Here is a 20,504-nt window from a genome sequence, read left to right as displayed (position 1 = left end):
TACAATCGTCAGCCTCTGTGAGAATCTCCCCATGTAGGAACGGCTCGTGATTCTCCAAAAGTTACCCTATCTTTTGTGAGCTACCTGCCATCATTCTTCAAAAGGTCTCAGAAGATAATAGAGATAAACAGCCATTTCCATTCAGACTGAACCCTGAATCAGGAGCTGGCAAACTACAGCCATTAGACCAATCGTGGCCCCCGCCTATGGTTGTAAATAAAGTTTTATTGAAATACAACCAGCTCCATCCATTTAGCTGTTTTCTATGGCTGTTTCTGCTGTACAGGACAGGATTGAATAGCTGCCCTAAAGATGCTGGATCTCTCGGGGCACGTGGGTGGCTCAGGGGGTTAATAAGCCTCTGCCTTCGGCTCAGGTCATGATCTCAGGGTTCTGGGATCGAGTCCTGCATCAGACTCTCTGCTTGGCAGGGAACATGCTTCCTCTTCTCTTTCTCTGCCTACTTGTGATCTCTCTCTCTGTGTCAAATAAATAAATCTTCAAAGTCAAATATTTACTCTGTGGCCTTTCAGGAAAAGTGTGCCCTAAATGGTACCAAGCCCTGAAACCTCTAGGAGGTCCACCGCATTATCAGCAGGAAGCAGCCCTTACCTAAACAATGCCCGCAAGTGGGTGCAGTGGACCGAGGGGGCGGGGGCTCTGAAGCAGAGGCTGTGCTTCTTACCAGCTTTTATGACAACCACAAGATTCGGGCATAGTCTCCGGGCCTCTGGCTATACAATTAGGGCGTCGACACCTAGTTCACGAAGCTGTCTTGAGGACTGGACAGGATGACGTATAGAAAAAGCCCCTAGAACTGGACCTGATATTCCTCAAGGTGCAACATTAATGCCAACGACCCACCACTCACCCTTCTCCAGGCATGGCGACCTGAGCACCAAATGTGAATCTACTAAGATACTCATTACGACTCCTCCTGCCCCGATCTCAGAAAGGATCACAGACTCGGAGCAGCAGAACCCAAACAAAGATGCAATGCTCTCTCTTTGTTGAGTCGCAGAAAGTTAAAGGCTCGGGATTTTAAGTTCTTGTGTTTGGGGAAAAATATCATGAAGGGTTTCTGGGTAGAATCTTTCTGTACCAAATTTCAGGCAGCCTCAGAATATGGAAGAGACCCAGAGCTTAGCCACCCAGGGTCGGTCTTTGAACACTGTGTGTTTAACCTTATTAAGAGAAAGCAAAGAGCACAGGTATCCCCAGACAGTAACAAAACCACACCACCATGGGCTAGCCAGCACTGTGAGGAGGTGATGTTTTCAAGGGCCGTGAGATCCCACTCCTGTTGTTTCGTGCGGGTGTAGAAGGGACTCCAGCGGGAGCACACGGCCAATGACGAGAATCGAGATAATCAGGACAAGGTGGGGGCAGACACCCAATATCACCCAACCATGACAATGTCCTATGCCAGGGGCAGCCACATCTCAGCCTCTCTCCCATCCACCCCCCCCACCACCACTCCACCGCATCGCCTCTGACATTGGCAAACCAAAACCAGACACAGCCTTCAACCACCCCAGGTTTTCCCACCACCTTCCCTTCATGTTTCCCTGCTTCGGGGCAACTGATCTTAAATACAAATCCTTTGCGGTGGGCCCCACAGAGTTTAGTATCAGTGTCGAAGCTGGGAAAACCAAGGCTCGGCAAGGAGTTGTGTGCTGGCAGCTAAGGCACAACGATCTGACTTACCACCACTCCATACCCAACCCCAGGGCCCCACAAGTCCTTGGGAGTTAGTACACGTACATCCACCATTATTTAGGGCCTCAATTCAGATTCCAAATCTGCCATCGCCTAGCCATTGACCTTGGGGAGGCCAACTGACCTCTCCTTCTGCCCATCTCTCAGCCCAGGTTCTCATCTGGGAAATGGAAATAACAGTAACCTACCCCATGAGACCAGAATGAGCTAGGACAGCACTTGGCCCAAAGCCGGTGTCCATCAACCGCTGCTCCTGTTACTCGCTGGGTTGAATCTACCTGACTTCAGTCCCGGTCTTTGGACCACTGTGTGCCCTTCTCATTCACAGAGTCATTCCCCAAACACGCATACAGCAATTTTTTTTAAATTATGACCCGAGAAAAGCCACCTCCGAGCATGTCAGTGTTAGAGCAGCAGGGAACAAGAGCCTTTCTCAGAAAGACATCTGGCTTAAGCTGATAACATGCCACAGAGTAAGCTGATAGCGGCGGTCGGTCACGTGCGCAGGCCTACACTGGAAACCGGAGGCTGACATGCCCACTCAAAGAGCATTTCTTTAGTACACTCAGCACACGCGCATCAATGACACTCAACCGCGCTCCCGGCCCCTAGCCACCAACACCGTCCCCACGACTTTTCTTTTGGGGGGGGTGGGCATTGACGACCCCAACTGTGAACATGTTACATTAAGAATGTTTCTGCAGAGTTCTGCCCTCTACACAACGGCTGCTACAGCTTCCCGGTCATGGAAGGGCCGTTCCCAGCAACCACAGACCAGATAAAGAACAATGTGAAAGGCTTCCCAAGAAAAGAAGCTATTTCAGCTGTTGTGGGACAGGACTCTCCTCTGGGTCACAGGATCCCAGCAGGAAAAAAACCCTACTGCAGGAAGAACTTGCTAAATCATTCAAGGGGCTCAGCAACAGGAAAATGCACTGACTCGGGGTCACTCTGACCCCCGGATTAGGGGACCCAGGGACTTCTGCTCGCTAGGCCTCATTCATTCCGATCTCAGGGCTGCAGCACACACTGTCCCAGGGGGACCGATCTCCGCTTGGGTTCTCGCCCAGAGCCCCATTCCTCTTCAGGGGCGGGGGTTGGGGGCAGACCCGTTCCTGGTCTGTCAGAGAGCCCCATTCTATCCGTTCTACTTTCCTTAAAGGATTTTCACTCCCCAACTTCAAAATTCAATTCTAAGGTCACCCGCCTTGGGCACCCTCTCTGGGCTGTTTCCACAGGCTCTGACCACTGTTACATTCCCCCGTCCACTAGGAATCACAAACTCTGTAATAATTGGATGGGACTCAGGAAACAGCTCTTCCAAATTCTGTAGGAATTTCTTCTCTACATCTGCACTGTCCAAGAGAAATAGGATGCAACCCACAACGGAAGCCACAGGAGTAATTTTCAAATTTCTGGGGCCACGTTACCACATAAAAAAACAGGAGGGATTCATTTTCTTAATATGTTCTATTTAACCCAATATAGCTAGACGACTGTCATTTCAATACAAAGCCAACTTACAAATCACTTGATGAGATACTTTAATTCCATTTTTTTACTTCAAGTCCTTTAGAATCCAGAGCGTATTTTCATTCTTTCTTTCTTTTTTAAGATTTTATTTATTAAAGAGACAGAGCATGCTAGAGAGAGAGAGACCACGAACAGTGGGGAGGGGCAGAGGGAGAAGCAGACTCCCCACTGAGCAGAGAGCCTAAAGCAGGACTCTGGGTTCTTGACCGGAGCTTAACTGACTGAGCCACCCAGGGCCCTCCGTCGTGTATTTTCCACTGAAAAATATATCTCCATGTAGACCAGTCACATTTCAAGTGCCTGACAGCCGTTAAGAGGCCAGTAACCACAACGGTTACACCATTGTCTGTGGGTACTCCTACAGAGCAGGGGAGTGTGCTCCTTCTAACAATGCAAAGGAAAAACACAATTCCTTCCTACAAAGACAGCACGTTGGTATTTCAGTTAGCAAAGGCTACCACGGGGGAGGAGCTACGGCGTATGCACAGTTCCACACTTCCCTGTTCATTCACTGGAACAGGGACTTAAGAGATCTCACGGTCCAACTTGACAGATGAGAAGACTGCCACTCACAAAATGAATGTGCGTGACCTGAAGTCACACAGACAAGCAACAGCAGGGGGTAGGGGGTCTGCAATCTACATGTCTAGTCTGGGGTTCTTCAAATATTGATACCACCCATACACCACTGTCTACTTGGGTACCACTGTTTGCAGCCAATGCATACTTTAAGATTTAAGATGAAGGCAGTTATCAAAGGCAACACAACTCTGCTTTCTACCCAATAAGCCCCAAATTTCTGAGATCTAGGAAATGCAACAGAACCTCACCAATTCCGTCCAGCGTCCGCTTCCCACCCTTAGCTGGGATGTAAGGAAGAGCGTAAGAAAACACAAATGAGGAAGATAATCACAGACATACCAAAGCATGCCTCTTAACGGGGAGTAAAGCACAAAATGTGTAGGATGCCTCTGTCCTAGATATATCCACCCCACCTTCTACCTCTAATGGACACACTTTAAGACAGCGAGCCTTGGGAACCTTACAAAAATGGAGATAACCTACAATGGTTGCTGAAAAGTGCTTCTAGAGAGTGATCTCACAGAGTCTGCTTTCATGAATCTCCCCCTAAAGACCCTGAAGCCTGTGCCTCCCCTCCCCCGCCTGATACCTGTGGTAGGTCACCTGTCACCTCTGCGATCTCATTCACTCTGTGACTTGACTGCAGCACACTCTACTTGACCCCGTGACGGCCTGAGTTACCCATCCATTTTGGGACAACTGTCAAAAGGAATCCACAGATGAAAACGCCACACATACTCAGTTCTGAGCCCAGACACATGGAGTCGGCCTAACTCTGGAATGCCTGGATGGGACACGTGCACCAGGCAGGTGGAGAAGGACTGGGAAAGGAATTCAGAAAAGCAGATCTCATGGGAAAGCCCAGATCAATTCCTTGGCCAACAAGAAAAACCCAGCAATGCTCTGTGAGAGGACAGCTGGTTGGGGCCAGTCCAAAAAGGTATCAGCTCAAAGTTATACCCAAGGGAAATGTGAGGCTTAGTCCACCATCTTGAAACAAAATGGTTGGCTAATAACTTTTCATATACTACATCTTTTGTACGTTTTTATTCATTATAACTGTTGTTGATAGAATATGAGGGGAAAGGATGTATGTGCCAGCTTAAAAAAATATTAAAAAGGCCTATGTAATATTTACTTTGAATAAAAATACCCCTTTTCTTCGTAGGTGATACCACAACTATGACTTTCTTCTGTGAGAATGTTGAGGGAGGTCCAACAGAACCACTAGAAGTAACTTGCACTCAAAGAATGCTGAAAACGTGGACAATCTTAACTCATTCATCCCCTGAGTGCCCACCACAGGATAGCTGTATGGCCTTGGCTGCAGGAAAAGCCCTCTTTCCTATCATGGTCTCAGGCAGAGCAGTGATGTCCCAGGTTATTTGCCGTCTAGATCCTCTGCTGCTAGGAGGATGCTCCCAGAGACATCTCACTGTGAGGGTAATGAGGGGATGAGGGGATCCTCGTCACTGACCCGCCAGCTAACAGCGCAGCCTCAATTCCTAAGGAAGGAAGGACAGGCCCGAAGCACTCCTGCAGAGAGTTGCCAGGAATATCCCGAGGATAAGACTCTTTGCCAAATGAACTCTTAACCTATTTTTAAATGTTTGACCCTCTTCTCCCATCCAGTTTGCATTTGAGAGAGCTGGCGTTCTTCGGAAGGAAAAAAACTCTGTTTCAAGAAGCATTACGGAAGCAAATGTTCCCATCCATTCTCTCAACCGTCTGTCACTTTTCAAGGTGAAAATAATAGTGTCTAAAATGGAAGGCACATTAATAAATTATACAGCGGGAGAGTTCTTCCCTTCCCATAGATCAGAAGAAATCGCAAATCACAATTCTGAAGAATTCTGAGAAAAGCAAGTTTCATAATGTGTAAACATTCAAAGGTTCACACTAAACCGCGTGGTGTATATTCTTACGTCAAGAATTCTAGGAGTCGAGATACTTCATGCTGACCTGGCTCAGTCTCTACTAGCAAGGTGACCTTTGCCAGCTGGGTACCCTTTGAGGTCCCAGTGGCATTTCCAAGAAAGAGAAGGCATAAGTCCCATGACTACTCTGGGATAAGCATAACCTGACCTATCTAGAGATAGGCCCCTGATTTATAATGGTTCAACTTACGATTTTTTGAACTTTACAGTGGTACAAAAGTGATACACATACATTAGAAAATGTACTCAGAATTCTCAGTGGGGATCTTTCCCCTGCTAACCATATGTGGGACGCTGGAGCTACCAGTCAGCCCCAAAATCACGAAGGTCAACAACCAATACACTGACAGCCATCCTGCGCAGCCATTCTCTTTGTCACCTTCAGTACGATATCCAGTAAATGACATGAAATATGCAACACCTAGTTACAAAATAGGCTTTGTGTTAGATGATTCAGCCCAACTATAGGCTAATGTAAGTGTTCTGGGCATATGGCAGGGGGCGGGGGGGCTATGCTAAGCTAGGATGTTCCATAGGTTAGGGGTGTGACATGCATTTTTTCCACTCACGGTATTTTCAGCTCATGGTGGGTTTATGGGAACATAACCCCATCGCAAGTCAAGAAGATCTATATTAGCAAACACGATAACCAATGGGAACAGCTCTTTATGCTTACTTACACTTCTCACCAACCTACACAGTTATCTTTCTGCCCATTTTTGACAAGCATGCCCTGAAGCTCAAATAACTTGCTCAAGGCCACAGAGTTAGAAAGTAACAGAACAGGGTGCCAGGCTCTAGTCTTCTAGTGCCCAAACCTCTAACAGTGTAACAAGAGTGCTTAAAGATCAGTCAGGCCCTCTAGCCCTCATCGTAGAACCACTTCCCACTGAAGCACTACCCCACCCTCCCTTTCCTGTTCTGTAGCCCATAAAAAGCAGAGTGACACGTGGGCCAGAAAACAATGTGCTTACGGGGCAGGTGTGCTGAGCACAGCCACCCTGTGGCTCAGCCCAGGTGGGGGTTCTTGCCATAGGGGCCAGCAGAGTCCCGCCTGTGTACCAAGCAAGTCCACTGAGCCCTTCCAGGGAAGCGTTTGTTCCCTCAATCACTGCAAATGATTCTACAAAGCAAGTTGTTCGAAGCCAACTCTGTTGGCAACCGTCAGCTGGACACAGAGAATGGCATTTCCGAGTGTCTAGGGCTTTCGACTTCCCTTTGCTGGATATGGAGCTCCATGCGAATTCTCCAGTAGCCAGAAAGCCAGCTCACCCCAGCAGAGCAGAGAGGGGTCTCCACTGCGGCCTCACGCCAGTGAGAGCACCCAGAGTCCTTGAAGCCCCACAAAGAGCCCCCTTCCACCAGGTGCCGGGACACGCACTAAAGCTTCTGTCTTCAAAGAATTTACCACTGAACTGTACCCGCGGAACAACCCAGAGAGTGCCATGTGCTGTGACAGTGACATCCACATAAATAAAGGAGAAGGGCCAGTTACTGATGAGATTTTTTTAGGAGAGATTTAAGCACATATCAACACATACAATGATAGGACTTTGTATTTGGATTCAAATGAACTAACACAGAAGATATGTGGATCCAGGGCCCCTGGATGGTTCTGTCAGTTAAGTGTCCAACTCTTGGTTTCAGCTCAGGTCATGAACTCAGGGTCCTGGGATCGAGCCCCACTTTGGGCTGTGCGCTGGGTGTGGAGTCTGCTTGAGATTACCTCCTCTGCCTCCCTGCGCCACTTAAAAAAATAAATAAAAATAAAAGACATTTGAGTCAATTGAGGAAAACGGACTACAGACTAACGATGTGAAGAAATGACTGTTAATTTTGCTAGAAGTGATAACAGCATTGTGGTTACAGCCTGTTGTTTTTTTAAAGTCTAATCCGTTAGTGGTTCCTGCTTAAGTGTAGATGGGTAAAGTCACGTGTGCATTTAGCTCTAAGACACCGCAGCACACAAAACAGGAGGGCCGCGCATGTCTGAAAGGAGGCTAGTGGTAAGTTGTTGGGTGTTGACCTGAGTAATGGGTAAATGGGGCTCATCAGAGTGTCTGGGTGTCTGGTCTCCTTTTGTGAGTGTGTTTAAAAGTTCCCATACTAGGGCGCCTGGGTGGCTCAGTTGGTTAAGCATCTGACTTTGGCTCAGGTCATGATCTTGGGATCCCGGGATTGAGCCCCACCTCTGGCTCCCTGCCGAGCGGGGAGTCTATTTCTTTCTCTCCCTTGGCACCTCCCCTCTGCATGTGCTCTTTCTCTCTCTCTCCCTCTAATAAATAAAATCTTTTTAAAAATTTACCATACTAAAAAGTTTTTTTTTAAATAAAGCCAGAAAAATTAGAAGGATCTATTTCCTTCTTCTTGACACATATGTCATTTTAAAGGCAGAGTAAGCTCAAAAAAAAAAAAAAAAAAGACATTTAGTCGCAGATGGACTACATGTAAATAGAGGCCAGTTCCCTCCACATGGAGCCAAAGACACAAAGACACAAAGGCTCAGGAGCAACTCTGTGCCAAAGAGAATTCCAGGGTCACCCCAAGCCCAGCGCCCATGCACAAAGCAGACAGACAAAGCCCTTGCCCCAGTCCAAATTTAACCAGATAAGGGCCTTCAAGTGACACACAGGCTAGGTACCAACCTCCTTGAAGAGGCATGAGACCCTCGGCTCACACATCCACCCCACAGGCAGTTTGGAACCTAGCTGATAACCTCATTATGAACCCATTTCAAGTTGTCAAATCACGAGCATCATGAAATGAAGTGCTACAGACTGAATGCTGTGTCCCCCTGGAAATTCACATACTGAAGCCCTAATCCCCAGGGTGACTGTATCTGGACGGAGGGCCTTTGGGAGGGAAACAGGTCATGAGGGCAGAGTCCCCATGAGGGGAGAGATTAGTGCCCTTGTAAAAAGAGAAACAAGAGAGGTGATTTTTTTCTGCCACGTGAAGACACAGCAAGGAGGTACCCAACTACAGATCAGGAGCACAGCCTCACAAGGAACCCAATCGGCCAGTACCTTGACCTTAGAGGTCCCAGCCTCCAGAACTGTGAGAACGAAATCTGTTGTTTAAGCCACCCCGCCTGTGGTATTTTCGTCACAGAAGCTCACACTGACTCACATACCATCTTGGCCTTATTTCAAATGAATGTGAACAAATCCCAGCAATTCTGAATTTGTCGTCTTGGATGTTAATAATCTACCCGCTTAACCCTGACAAACAGTTCCTTTACAAGAACTCAACCCTCCTAAAGAACCTTGATACAACTAGAATCGTGGATGATCAGAGAGGAAACAGGTTGCTATGAAAATTTCCTTTCCGTCCTGCTCAGAACAGTTATTTCTCACGTCAGGGTGGCTGTAAATACCTAACAGTCGAACAGTAGCAACCTCCACACCGGTCTAGGAGCTCAGATTCTATGGATCTGCCAGCTGTAGTTCCTTACTTTTCCCCGTGACTCTTGATGCATTTTAGTGACACACGTCTCCGGAACGACCATATATACACGTACACCTTGACCTGATAGTACCGGGGCTGTTTCTCTTCAAATAAAGGGCAACGCAGGGATCACAGCCCATAGATCAGCCCTCTAGGCTTATTCCAGAAAAGCTACCTAAAAATCACATGGAGCCGCTCAGCTCATTTCTCAGGAGATTAAAGGCTGAGAACTATGATTTAGCTCCAGAAGCAAAGAGCCAAACACTTCAACCACACTGTTCCCACTGGCTAAATTATAAAGTCCACAGAAATTCCTGGGAGGAAACAGACAAGGTACAATTGTCACAGGATCAAAGGGGACCATGTGTAAATCACCTGGTCACCTTCTGGGTCCTCTCCCTAAGCAGAGTGATGGAGTGACACTGGGCCACCCCGCTCCCAGTGGGATGCCCCCCTGCCTTCTTACAGAAATTTTTCCCAGCCTCTGGATCACATCTTCCCTGGGACTGCCTTCCCAGAGATATTTCTATCTCGACCAAGGCCCTGAAGGGAAGGATTGTGGTTCACGCATCTTCAAATCAGAAGCATCTAGCAAGGCGCCTGGCTCGTGGCGGGCATCAAAGGCTGGCTGCATAAACAAACGGTGGACGGATGGATGAGTGGAGGACCCATAATCCTGAGGAATTAATAAAACATACAGGAAAAAACAGCATGTACTAAAGTACTGGGAAGACATTAGATAAGGATATTAAATCAACTTCAGAGAGTGAGAATGATCCTGAGCATGGAATTAAATGAGAGTCCCAATAGAATCACTAAACAGAAGTAAATACAGGGATAAAACGTGTTCGGGCAGACGTGGTCATCACAACACTGGGGGACCGTCCATCAGGGACCCACCATTGTGAGAATAAACCTCCTTCTGACTCTCTCTCTGTTAAAATCAGACCTTGTGATCCATTTCCCATGGAAGTTGAGAACCAAAAGCCACAGTATTACAAAGAGTTCGCATCTTCACCTACTCAAAGGTACTGCCCCCCGCCCCCCAACACACACATGCGCACGAAATATAGCAGGTGGGCTGGCCATTCTAACCAGTTAGAGCTCAAAACTGAGCAACCGCCTCAGGGATATCCTCAGACTTCAAGGTGGTCTACACAGGTACGTTAAAGAAAAGAACTTTGAAAAGTCCTACACTGGCTTTGGGCTCAACCGTGTGAGACAACAAGGCACTGGGCAGCCTAGAGTCCGGTTTCAAAAAAGCACAATCCTGGGACTCCTCTGGGATAAGTTGTGCCACGAAAACACAAGCCCTGGAACAGGGCGGCATTTTAGCCAAAATAAAGTCAACAGGGGAACGAGGGGCAAGAAACCAATGACACAAGGTTAAAATTGGAAGGTAATATTATGGTATTTCGAGAGAAATACACACACACATAGACACACACACACACACACACACACACGGTGGGCAACAAATCAGCAAGGCCTCCCCCACCAAAGCTCAGATCACTATTCCACTCCTCCCACAGAGAAGGAACTTCCTGGGTTAGAGCTTAACCGTCCCCCCACTCACCCACGTATTTGCCTGGACTGAGATGCCTCCCACTCCACACCAACAAGGAGGCCATGGCTTTGTGAGGAAATCCAAGCAATCCCGCTACTTCCATGAAGGAGGCTCTAAGTGTGTATGGTGTGAATGGAGATGAAATCCCGGGGCGGGGGGGGGGGGGGGCAGCGCATGCTGATTCAGCTCTGGAAGCCCAGAACCCTGCCCTCTGATAGCAAATTCTCCCCCTCGATACTCTGGTTCTCCCACTGTGAAGGCCCCTTTCCCCACCTGGGCCAAAGGGGGAGCGACGGATGCCCTGAAGCCATTTCCAATTGACAAGACACAGAGACAGGGAGGCAAGGACCAGTGAACAGGAAAAACCAGACCCAGAGCGCAGCAAGATGCCCAGGGCAGGAGAACTCAGCTCACTTGGTCATGACGAAGTTTATCACTCGGAACATTCATCCCTTGAGTAAAGAGCTTCAGTAAGAAAAACTCACTAAGGTCTATGTTTTAAAAACTGAAGTCGATCTGCTTTTTCCAATAGAAAGGGTAATATGGAAGATTTTAAAAAGCCTGGAAAAACCACGACCCAGAAACAACTCCCAAATTACGTTGGTTTATTCCTTCTGGGCTGTGTGTGTGTGTGTGTCCTGTAAACCGATGGATATTTGTAAATAGCCCATGCCACAGAGGCTGATAATTACAGTATCTAGACAAAGAGCACGCTTCATGACCCAGTTCCCCAGCGCCCGCCAAAGCACGCATTCTTCTGTCTCTTGGACTGATTCAAAAGGAATCTGCACATGGGAACAGACATGTGACCATCATGCACGAAAAGGCCAAATGAACAGGTAGTGGGATCCCAGCAAAGCCACAGGTACAGGCACCGCTAGGAGTAAACACAAGCCAGAGCCTTCCCAGCCCAGGTGAGGGGCAGCAAGCTTCCTTCCTGCACCCACCTCTCCCTACACATGTCACCCTTCAAGGATGGGGCTGGGAAACCAAATCAGCACAGCAGCGCCTCATAAAGGGTTTCCCTATTTATCCAAACCACCAAAGCCGCTTTAGCAAAGAGCCTGTTCACAGTTTGCTCATCACACATTTAGAACCTATTATGCTTCTCTGCGTTCGTCTCCCCTGCTTAGACTCAGCAAGGCTTGAGTTCTAGAGCTGTCCTTTATTTACTGTCGTGTCCATGTTGTCTGGCACACAGGAGGTGCTCCAGAAGCGTTTGCGGAGGGAACGGAAGAGGCATTTAAAATGGAAGAGGAAGCCAGCTTCAGCTTTGCTTTACATTAAAGACAAAAGAAAAGGATCGGTCCCAGTCTAGTCGGCGGGCTCTGCTCTTTAGTCTCTAGGTCGATGGGAAAGGCAAGGATGGCGTCTTACATCTATTTATGTCACTCGCTACTAATGCTGAACGGTATTCCAGGATACCTCCCGATGGTGTTTGTAAAGGCCAGAACCCAACAATGCCTGAGAGTGAAGAGAGGCTGGTCTCCACATTTTCTACGCATCTAACACAAACAGGCACCCCCTCTCCCCCGGGGGCTCCAGAAGCCCCACAGTGATGGTCGCCACCGTGTTCTCGGGCCGGGCCCGAGCAGGTGGGTCTCCGAACGGTACTAACTGCCAGGTGTGGCAGAGGACACTAAGAGAGGACGCAAGCTCTGTTACCAAGAAGCTTTTCCTTCGAATACCATACTTTTTGGTCTAGAGTCCCCATGAAAATTACCTGTAGATGGAAAGATTTTCCAAAATACTCAGGAGCCAAGCTCTTTCCTTTCCTTCTCAATCACCTCTGAACGCAGGGTCTGGAACACCTACTTTTCGAATAGCTACCCAAGTGATTCTAACACACAGCTGAGAACCTCTGCCCGCACAGAGTAAAATAAAGCCATTGTGACCTTTATAAACACTGGGACATCAGCACAGGAAGAGGAGCGAAGCTGGTACTTTTTTTTTTTTTTTTGTAAGCATCGATGCTTCCCTATACATGACGGCATTCTGCAGTCAGACGAAGCAGACAGAGATCAAGGGCAACTTCCTAAGGGCCTGAGTGACTGAGAAGTGTGGCCCTGAGCCGTTTCTGATGCCCTAACCTTAACCCCCACACTCAGCTCCCACCCTAACCCCCACACTCAGAGTCCTGGTGGTGGGGGCTGTCTGCATGGCCTCGGGCACAGAAACAGGTGGCCTGCGCTGACCTGCTGGCAAGGCCCCAAGTGTGTCTCTTCAGAAAAGGAGCACTTGCACTGCGGCCATAAAATCCCTCTCAGGAACTAGCACATTGTGCTGTTAAGTTTTTCCTTAGGCCACTTGATAAAACCTCATACTAAGTGAACAACACACGTTTGTTGAGGAAATCATAGCCTCAGGTGCCCTTTTGCTCAAGGAGGCTTCCCACAAAGGCTTTAGCAAAGAGCTCTAAGTGAAGCTAAGGACACTTGTCCCCTGGCAGGAAGGAAAATCCCCAGTGCCCTGTGTTCACTGGCCGTCTGCAGTTCCCCCCCGCCCACCTCCACCACCCCCACCCTCACCCCCGCCCACCCACTGCCCCGGAAGCCTCCAGAGCAGGGACCTGGGAGCCTGGCAGGAAATGCAGGCTTGCGGATGCACAATCCGCCCCAAATGACCCACCTGCCCTATCCACGCCCCTGCCGATGTCAACGGCGGGAAGTCCCCACTTCCACTTTAACCCACGCTCCTCCATGCAATAGGTGTCGTGAATTCTCTTTGCTTTCTTGGCTCGTCTGCCACGTGCCCTGTTATTCACCTACATACAAAGGCTGCTTTCCTCTTCCTCCTCCACAAAGCCCTCAGAGTATCAGCTTCTGCTGTTCTGTCTTAGTTCATCCCAGACACCTTTACTAAATGGTCTGCCACGGGCAAGGCGCAGGAGGCACAAAGAAAAATAAGATGCATTCCCGTCTTCTAGAAGGGCAAAAAGACACGTCGAACTGAAAATGCTGATAAAAAATGCAATGCGAATGATAAGCCAGGGCTTCAGGGTTGCACAGGGGACAAGCAGGGCTCACAGGAAGCCTTCTCAAGAGGCGATGCCCAGCTCAAGTCTGAAAGCCGAGGAGGAGTTGGTGACGGCCACATGGTGCTGGCAGACAAAATGTAGATCATGAGCAAAGCACAGAAGCAACCCCACACCCAGGGAGGGGAGACAGGGTGGCATTCAGATGGGGCACAGCAGGGGGGCCCGCCGGACTGGGCGGCAGAGGTCTGGGGGCCTTAGGGTGCCACCCACAGCTCTTGTAGGCTCTTCCCAGGAGCGGTTTCATGACTTCCAACCACAGGCCTTAGTTCAACCTGTCATCAGAGGGCATCCGAGTCCATGGCCCTAATTAAAGTCGCCTGAGACTCAGGCGTGGCCATTCCCTTCCGGCAAGGCCCGTCTCGAGATAAAGGCTCGCCGACCACAAGGCCCAGTGGCCGAGCCCTCCCAGCGGCTCCCCACTGGCCTTTAATTTGATAGCACCCAGGGCAGTCGGGTCTGAACCCAACCATTTAAGGTTACAAAATGGTCTCCCTAATGGTTGGGAGCGTGTAGATCAGAGTTTAGGGTCCGTGAGATTACAGGCCGCACTCTGAAACCGAGCCCTTCATTTTCCCTCAGGTCTGGAAAAGGCGGATGACCACGGGGTTCCCTCATACCCCAAAGCACACACACTCACAATCCAGGGTCACATGGAATTGCAGGCCGCCCGGGCTCTTGCTCATCAGGACACTGGCTAGACGGAAATCCACCAAATCTGCAACGAGAGCACTTTCCAGAGAGCTTTGGCTTACATGGGGCCATTAGTCACTCCAGCCTCTAGGCCTGTTTCCCCCTTTCTAGAAACTCCACCACCACCATCATCAACGCATACTGAGTAATGACTGTGTGCCCAGAACTGTCCATCTGAACCCACAAAACAGACAACCACATTTCACTGAGTCCAGGCCCACACTTTGACTCTTTCTGTGGTCAATCCTTTCTCTCCCCATATTTTAATATCTCTAAAAAAACACATCACACTTGCATTAGCAGAAGCTTTTTTTTTTTTTTATGGGTATAAAAAAATAAAGGCACAGCTTAACTGACAGTGTTTGAGGAAGTATCTATTTTTATCTCTCCCCCTTATTGATATGGCCGCTGAGCACGGAAAGGGTAAATAACTCGCCCTCAGGCAAATGTTTGTACCCGGTAATCGGTGGGGCGCCTTTCAGCACTTAAATGATTTGAATACCCGTGTATATCCAAGAAGCAGGGCTGCCTTCCGAGCCTGAAGACAACATTAGTCCTGCAGGGCTCTCTCTCTGGGATTCTTTAAAGATGCCTTCGCTCTATTCAACAACCTGTTCAGTGTCAAATTCTATTCTTCATCCTGAATCTAATCAATGAACACTACATTCCTCTTTTCCCCTCTCTCGAGATCTCAGTTCATAAAATGCCATCCAAAGTTCATTCATTCACTTAGTCTCCCTTTTGGGCCTTTGCTTACTTTGTCTCCATCCTCATTCTGCAACCTCCTCCGGGAAGCCTTCAGTGATTTCCAACTAGCTTTTCTTGCTCCCTCTCCCTCCCTTGGACCTGTTTATCTGTATACACTCTACGGGTAAACAGTGGGTCATATCCCTTAGCACGTCCCCGGGACCCAGCGCTGTAGCTAGCTCAAGAGGGCTCAAAAAACATATGCTGAAGGCAGGCAGGCACGCCTGGGTGAACGGCGCAAGTAAGGCATCACGCTTGGGAACACATGGGCAAGGCAGCCATGCAAACTATTAACTCCAGTACAGATGTGAAACCGGTGTTCCAGCCATGTGCCGTACACGAACAATAGAAGGAAAACTTAATTCCGGAAGGAAGGTGCACTGGAGAAAAATACTGACGGAAGCCGGAGGGACAGAGACAGGAGGCTGGAAGGAAAGAGCACCAGCAAAGGCCAAGAGACTCCGAGGGCCGTCTTCCCGGGAATGGTCCAGCAGAGCAGAGCTCGCAGCTGGGATCCACACACCCCTTGAAACTGGGTGGACAGCTCGTTAGGGGAACACACACCTTTTCAGGTGGGAGGTCACAGCTTTCATTACTGCCCCAAGAGCAGATGGAGAGCCCGCGGGTCAGTGAGTCCAGTTTGGGGGACAAGGAGAACAAAGCGGGGGGGGGGCGCCACATATTTTAGGATAGCCACCTTGCAGGTGAGAATGTCATTCAGCGGAGTTTGAGCTCATCGCGATGCGGAGTCATGGAGGGTTTTCACACAGGAAAGGGGGGTGATCAGTTCTGGACTGCCGTAGAGAAATCCCGTCAGCAGCATGGAGGCCACGCAGGAGAGAGGCAGGGGGAGACCAGCGGGGAGGCCGCTGGGGGTGTACAAGAGGGACAGACCCTAAGAGAGTGGGAACAAGGACAGGAATCAATATTCCCATTTAAGGGGCGCCTGGGTGGCTCAGTGGGTTAAGCCGCTGCCTTCGGCTCGGGTCATGATCTCAGAGTCCTGGGATCGAGCCCCGCATCGGGCTCTCTGCTCAGCGGGGGGCCTGCTTCCTCCTCTCTCTCTGCCTGCCTCTCTGCCGGCTTGTGATCTCTGTCAAATAAATAAATAAAATCTTTAAAAAAAAAAAATTCCCATTTAAAAAGGAACAGTACAAATGAACCCCCGACAAAAGTCTAACTCTGCTAGCTCTGTAAAAAGAAAAAAAGGGAAAAATAAAGGAACGTAGCTGGGCTTCAAGTGGAAGAGAAAGCAATGACTTCATTTCCTCCTTAGAATCTGTGCTTCCACTGTGAGTTCGGGACGTAGGCAGACCTCCATGGGATGCTCTCCCGGGGGGGATTGGGAGCTTAGCTGTCACTGGCAAGAACTTCAGCCTTCACCCATACTGCTAGGTCACGGATAGGGCTTGTGGTTATTCAGAAAACACGATTTTGTAGATAGTACCAATTAGCATAACAGATTCTTAAGAGATGTCAAACGTTTGAGACGTCAAACCTTCTTGCGTTGTAATGAGGTAGAAAGAACACTAGACACATGGAGCCCAAAATCCTGGGTTCAAATTTCAGCTTTTAGGGAAGAATGGGAGTTATTATATGATGGACACGGAGTTTCAGTCAAGGACAGGGAAAAGTTTTAGAGACAATGGTTGTGACACTTGCACAACAATGTGAATGTACTTAATGCCACTGAAATGTACTTTCTAGAAACGGCTAAAATGGTGGGGCACCTGAGTGGCGCAGTTGGGTAAGCATCTGACTCTTTATTTTGGCTCAGGTCATGCTCTTGGGCTTGTGAGACGGAGCCCCACGTCAGACTCTGTGCTAGGCATAGAGTCTGCTTAAGATTCTCTCTCTCCCTCTCCTTTTGTCCTTCCCCATCTAAAAATAACTTTTAAAAAATAGCTAGGGGCGCCCGCGGGGCTCAGCCGGTTAAGTGTCTGCCTTCAGCTCAGGTCATGAACCCCAGGTCCTGGGATCAAGCCCCACAGTGGGCTCTCTGCTCAGCAGGGAGCCTGCTTCTGTCTCTCCCTCTACCACTCCCCTTGCTTATGCTCACTTGCTCCCCAACCCCCGTCAATAAAATCTTTTAAAATAAGTAAATAAATAGTTAAATTGGTCAATTTTATGGGATGTGTATTTTACTAAATAAACAAATATTGATCCTGCAAAGTAGGTATTATCATTTCAGATGAATGAGGAAACAGAGTCTTAAAAAGGTTCTGTAACTAGCACAAGGACCCACAGCTGCCAAGCTACAGAACTAAGGTCCAAGGGCTCCAGGGCTATGAGCTCCACCAGCTAACTCTAGATCCAAAATGGCGCAGCACAAATCAGCCACACATGTTTCCACAGAACCGCTGCACGGGCTGGAGGACGATGGTACTTCTACGCTCCCCACTTGGTTTTCTTATGGGCACAACCAGCTCCACATGCCACCTCTCTTCCAGCACGTTTTCTTCGGGCCCCAAACCTACATTTTGGTGGAGAATGGCACTGTGGACAGGAGGTGTCACCAGATCTGCTTGATCTAAAAGACCCAAAGCTGAGCTTCCACCCCTCAGTTCACAACTGCAGCAGGAATTCACCCCAGCTCTGCCCCATGCTCAACACCTGCCTTCTCTTTCCTACCCGGTGGGTCTGTCCGTAAATGGATTCCTCTCTCCGTGCAGTCATGGAGTGAGGCATCAGCCATTTTGTTTCAGGATGACAAAGAGACCCGCAAGGTCAACATAACATATCCTGACGTTCTTCAACCGCATACCACATTCAGTTATAAGGGAGGGAGGAAGAAAAAAAAAAAAAATCAATGCCTCTGAACATGACCAGAAAACAAAAATGTAAAGATGCCTAAAGAACTGAAACCAAGACCTCCGTGTATCAGGGTAACCAGCCCAAACTGACCGCTGTGTTGAAAATAACACTTGTACCCAGGACCCAAGGTCCATCCTTAGCTACAGCTATAGCTCCTCCTCTGACATTAGCGTTTACCAGCAAATTCTACAAAGTTTATCAAGGTCTGACTCCCTGTATTCCTGTGATGCAAAAGAAACACCTTTTGGGGACCCCTGGGGGGCTCAGTTGGTTAAGCATTTGCCTTGGACTCAGGTCATGATCATAGAGCCCTGGGCTCGGGCCCTGCATTGGGCTTCTTGCTTAACAGGAAGGATGCTCTCCCTCGGCCTCTGCCTGATGCTCCCCCTCGGCCTCTGCCTGATGCTCCCCCTGTTTGTGCTATCTCTCTGTCTGACAAATAAGTAAATAAAATTTTTAAAAAGAGAGAGAGAGAGAAGAAAAGAAACACCTTTTGGTACACATAGGCTCTTTCCCACTCAGCTCTGTACCATTACATTCCCCCATCAAAGCTGCTGAGTGAACACAGGCCTTGTGGTTTACATAAACAATCTGACTGTATCTGGCTTTGAAACTCTTTTCCAACTGGGTTTACTGCCACTGGATTTCATGTTGCTCCCCTCGAAATGAATCTCTCAGTAAACACCAAGCAGCAAAATAAGACCTCCAACCACTTCCATGCTCCGAAAACGCAATCCCTAGGACACCATGAGAACACAGCACAATTAGAAAAGGTTTCATCCCCACGGTTTTAGATTCTATTTTCTCTATAAATACTTACTCATTTTCTAATTAAACAAACAATTAGCAGAAAGCACAGCCTGAGAAATTGCGTGGGTGTCACCAGCTCACTACACAGAGATACTGTGACAAATGACGCTAACCAAGGGGTAAATAAAATGCGCTTGGCTCTGATGTTTGTACGACCTCACCGTCTTACTTTTATGAGACGGCTTGCTCCAAACTGGATAGACACATTTTTTAATGATAGGCATCTGAAATAGAGAAACAAGCCCTTAAGATAAAGCTCAGATTTCTTGGACCAGGGGCAGGGAAAAAAGAGCTAGTTGGGGAATATATTCAAGGCAGTATAATTTTAGTTCTGTAGGATGCTACAGTACTACAAAAGGTCCCAGGCACAAATGAGTCAAAGACAGTAAGCCACAGAGTTTTTGCTGGCTCTTACTAATGTGCAATATCTCTGTCTACACATACTCAGGGATACAAGGCAAAGCAAAGACCTTTATAGCTCAGGGGCTAGATCGGCTGGTTCCACTTGACTATAAGCAAAGTTACTGTGCTCTTCCTAGTTTAATCCTGGTGAAAGAAAACTTGTAGTTACAGCATTCAGGTCTCCCTACGCTACACAAAGGCAGATAGTACAAGAGTCTCGCTCCTGCCCTACTAATAGTATCCAAATACCATCTCCACAGAAGGATGTGTCTGCAAGCACAAGCTATTTTTAAGTCCATTGATTTAACGTTCTTACGCATTCATTCATTCATTCATTCACTCAACAAGTCTTTACTGAATGCTGGGTACTGTGGATACAGATGTACACAGAGTTCTGCCCTCATGAAGCTTACGTGCTAATGGGCAGGAAACAGATCCAAGAGGTCATGCAAATACGAATTTCATGTCATTCCAAGAGCCACAAAACAGGGAAGTGGAAGAGAGAAGGAATGGGGGGGCGGGTGGCGCGTAGAGAAAGGAGGATGAGGTATCTAACCTGGGGTGTGTGAGTGGGTGTTCAGAGAAGGCCTTTTTAACGTTAACATTTGAGCTGAAACTTGCATGGAAGCAGGGGGAAGATCTTCCAAGCGAAGGGAACAGCAAGGATGTCCTGCCGGTGATCCTGGGGTGGAGAGGAGCTTACGCCGTTAGGGTTGAGCACAACACACTATGGGAACAAGTGCGGGGGGAGGGGGCTCGGATGGGGCCTCCCACACAGCCCCATAGGCCACCGGGGACTTCTGATGCTGTCCTACTGGCCAAGGACTCTTCTAAATCACGCGGAGCTATGACCTTAAATACAAACGTGCAGGCGAGCTCAGCAAACATGGTGCCCTCAGAACTGACAGTTTGAGAGGATAAAAATAAGGAAGTGGGCTTATGATGAACGCATTTGTAGAGCACCCTGGGGGCTACCAAGCGCATCCACCACATCGTCTTATTTGCATGATGAGATCGGAGCAGTGAGCGTCAGAGGTTAAGGAGGCACAATAAAAGGAACCGCGTGCGCTTAATTACTAAGAAACCAATTCCTCCCGTCTCTAAAGTGGTTAAAGAAGAAAACTCCAGAGACTGTGGATGAAAGAGGTGGCTTCCAGGCTCTCCTGCCTCTGAAGTCTTCCAATCATCTCTTTCACGATCTCCTTCATGAGCCTTGAGG

General features: G+C 48.5%; 1 protein-coding gene across 28 annotated transcripts in view; it reads right to left on the bottom strand.

The window, feature by feature from the left end:
- Positions 1-20,504, bottom strand: part of MTSS1 (MTSS I-BAR domain containing 1) — a 156,690-nt gene that overhangs the window by 79,663 nt on the left and 56,523 nt on the right. For 3 of the 28 annotated variants that reach the window (XM_082721710.1, XM_082721713.1, XM_082721716.1), the window contains exon 1: positions 1,908-2,061. The exons of 20 other annotated variants lie outside the window; for them this stretch is intronic. Coding sequence is in view for 5 of the 8 variants with exons in the window: in XM_082721705.1 (XP_082577831.1) it covers positions 14,460-14,505 (46 nt within the window). In the remaining 3 variants the exon portion in view is untranslated. Of the gene's footprint in view, positions 1-1,907; positions 2,062-14,459; positions 14,814-20,504 lie in introns of those variants that run through there. 5 more of the 28 variants (XM_082721705.1, XM_082721714.1, XM_082721711.1 and 2 more) reach the window with 5 other exon arrangements.

This window comes from Mustela nivalis (assembly GCF_964662115.1).
Source record: "Mustela nivalis genome assembly, chromosome: 2".
Taxonomy (NCBI): Eukaryota; Metazoa; Chordata; class Mammalia; order Carnivora; family Mustelidae; genus Mustela; species Mustela nivalis.
This window is presented reverse-complemented; position numbering and strand designations above follow the sequence as displayed.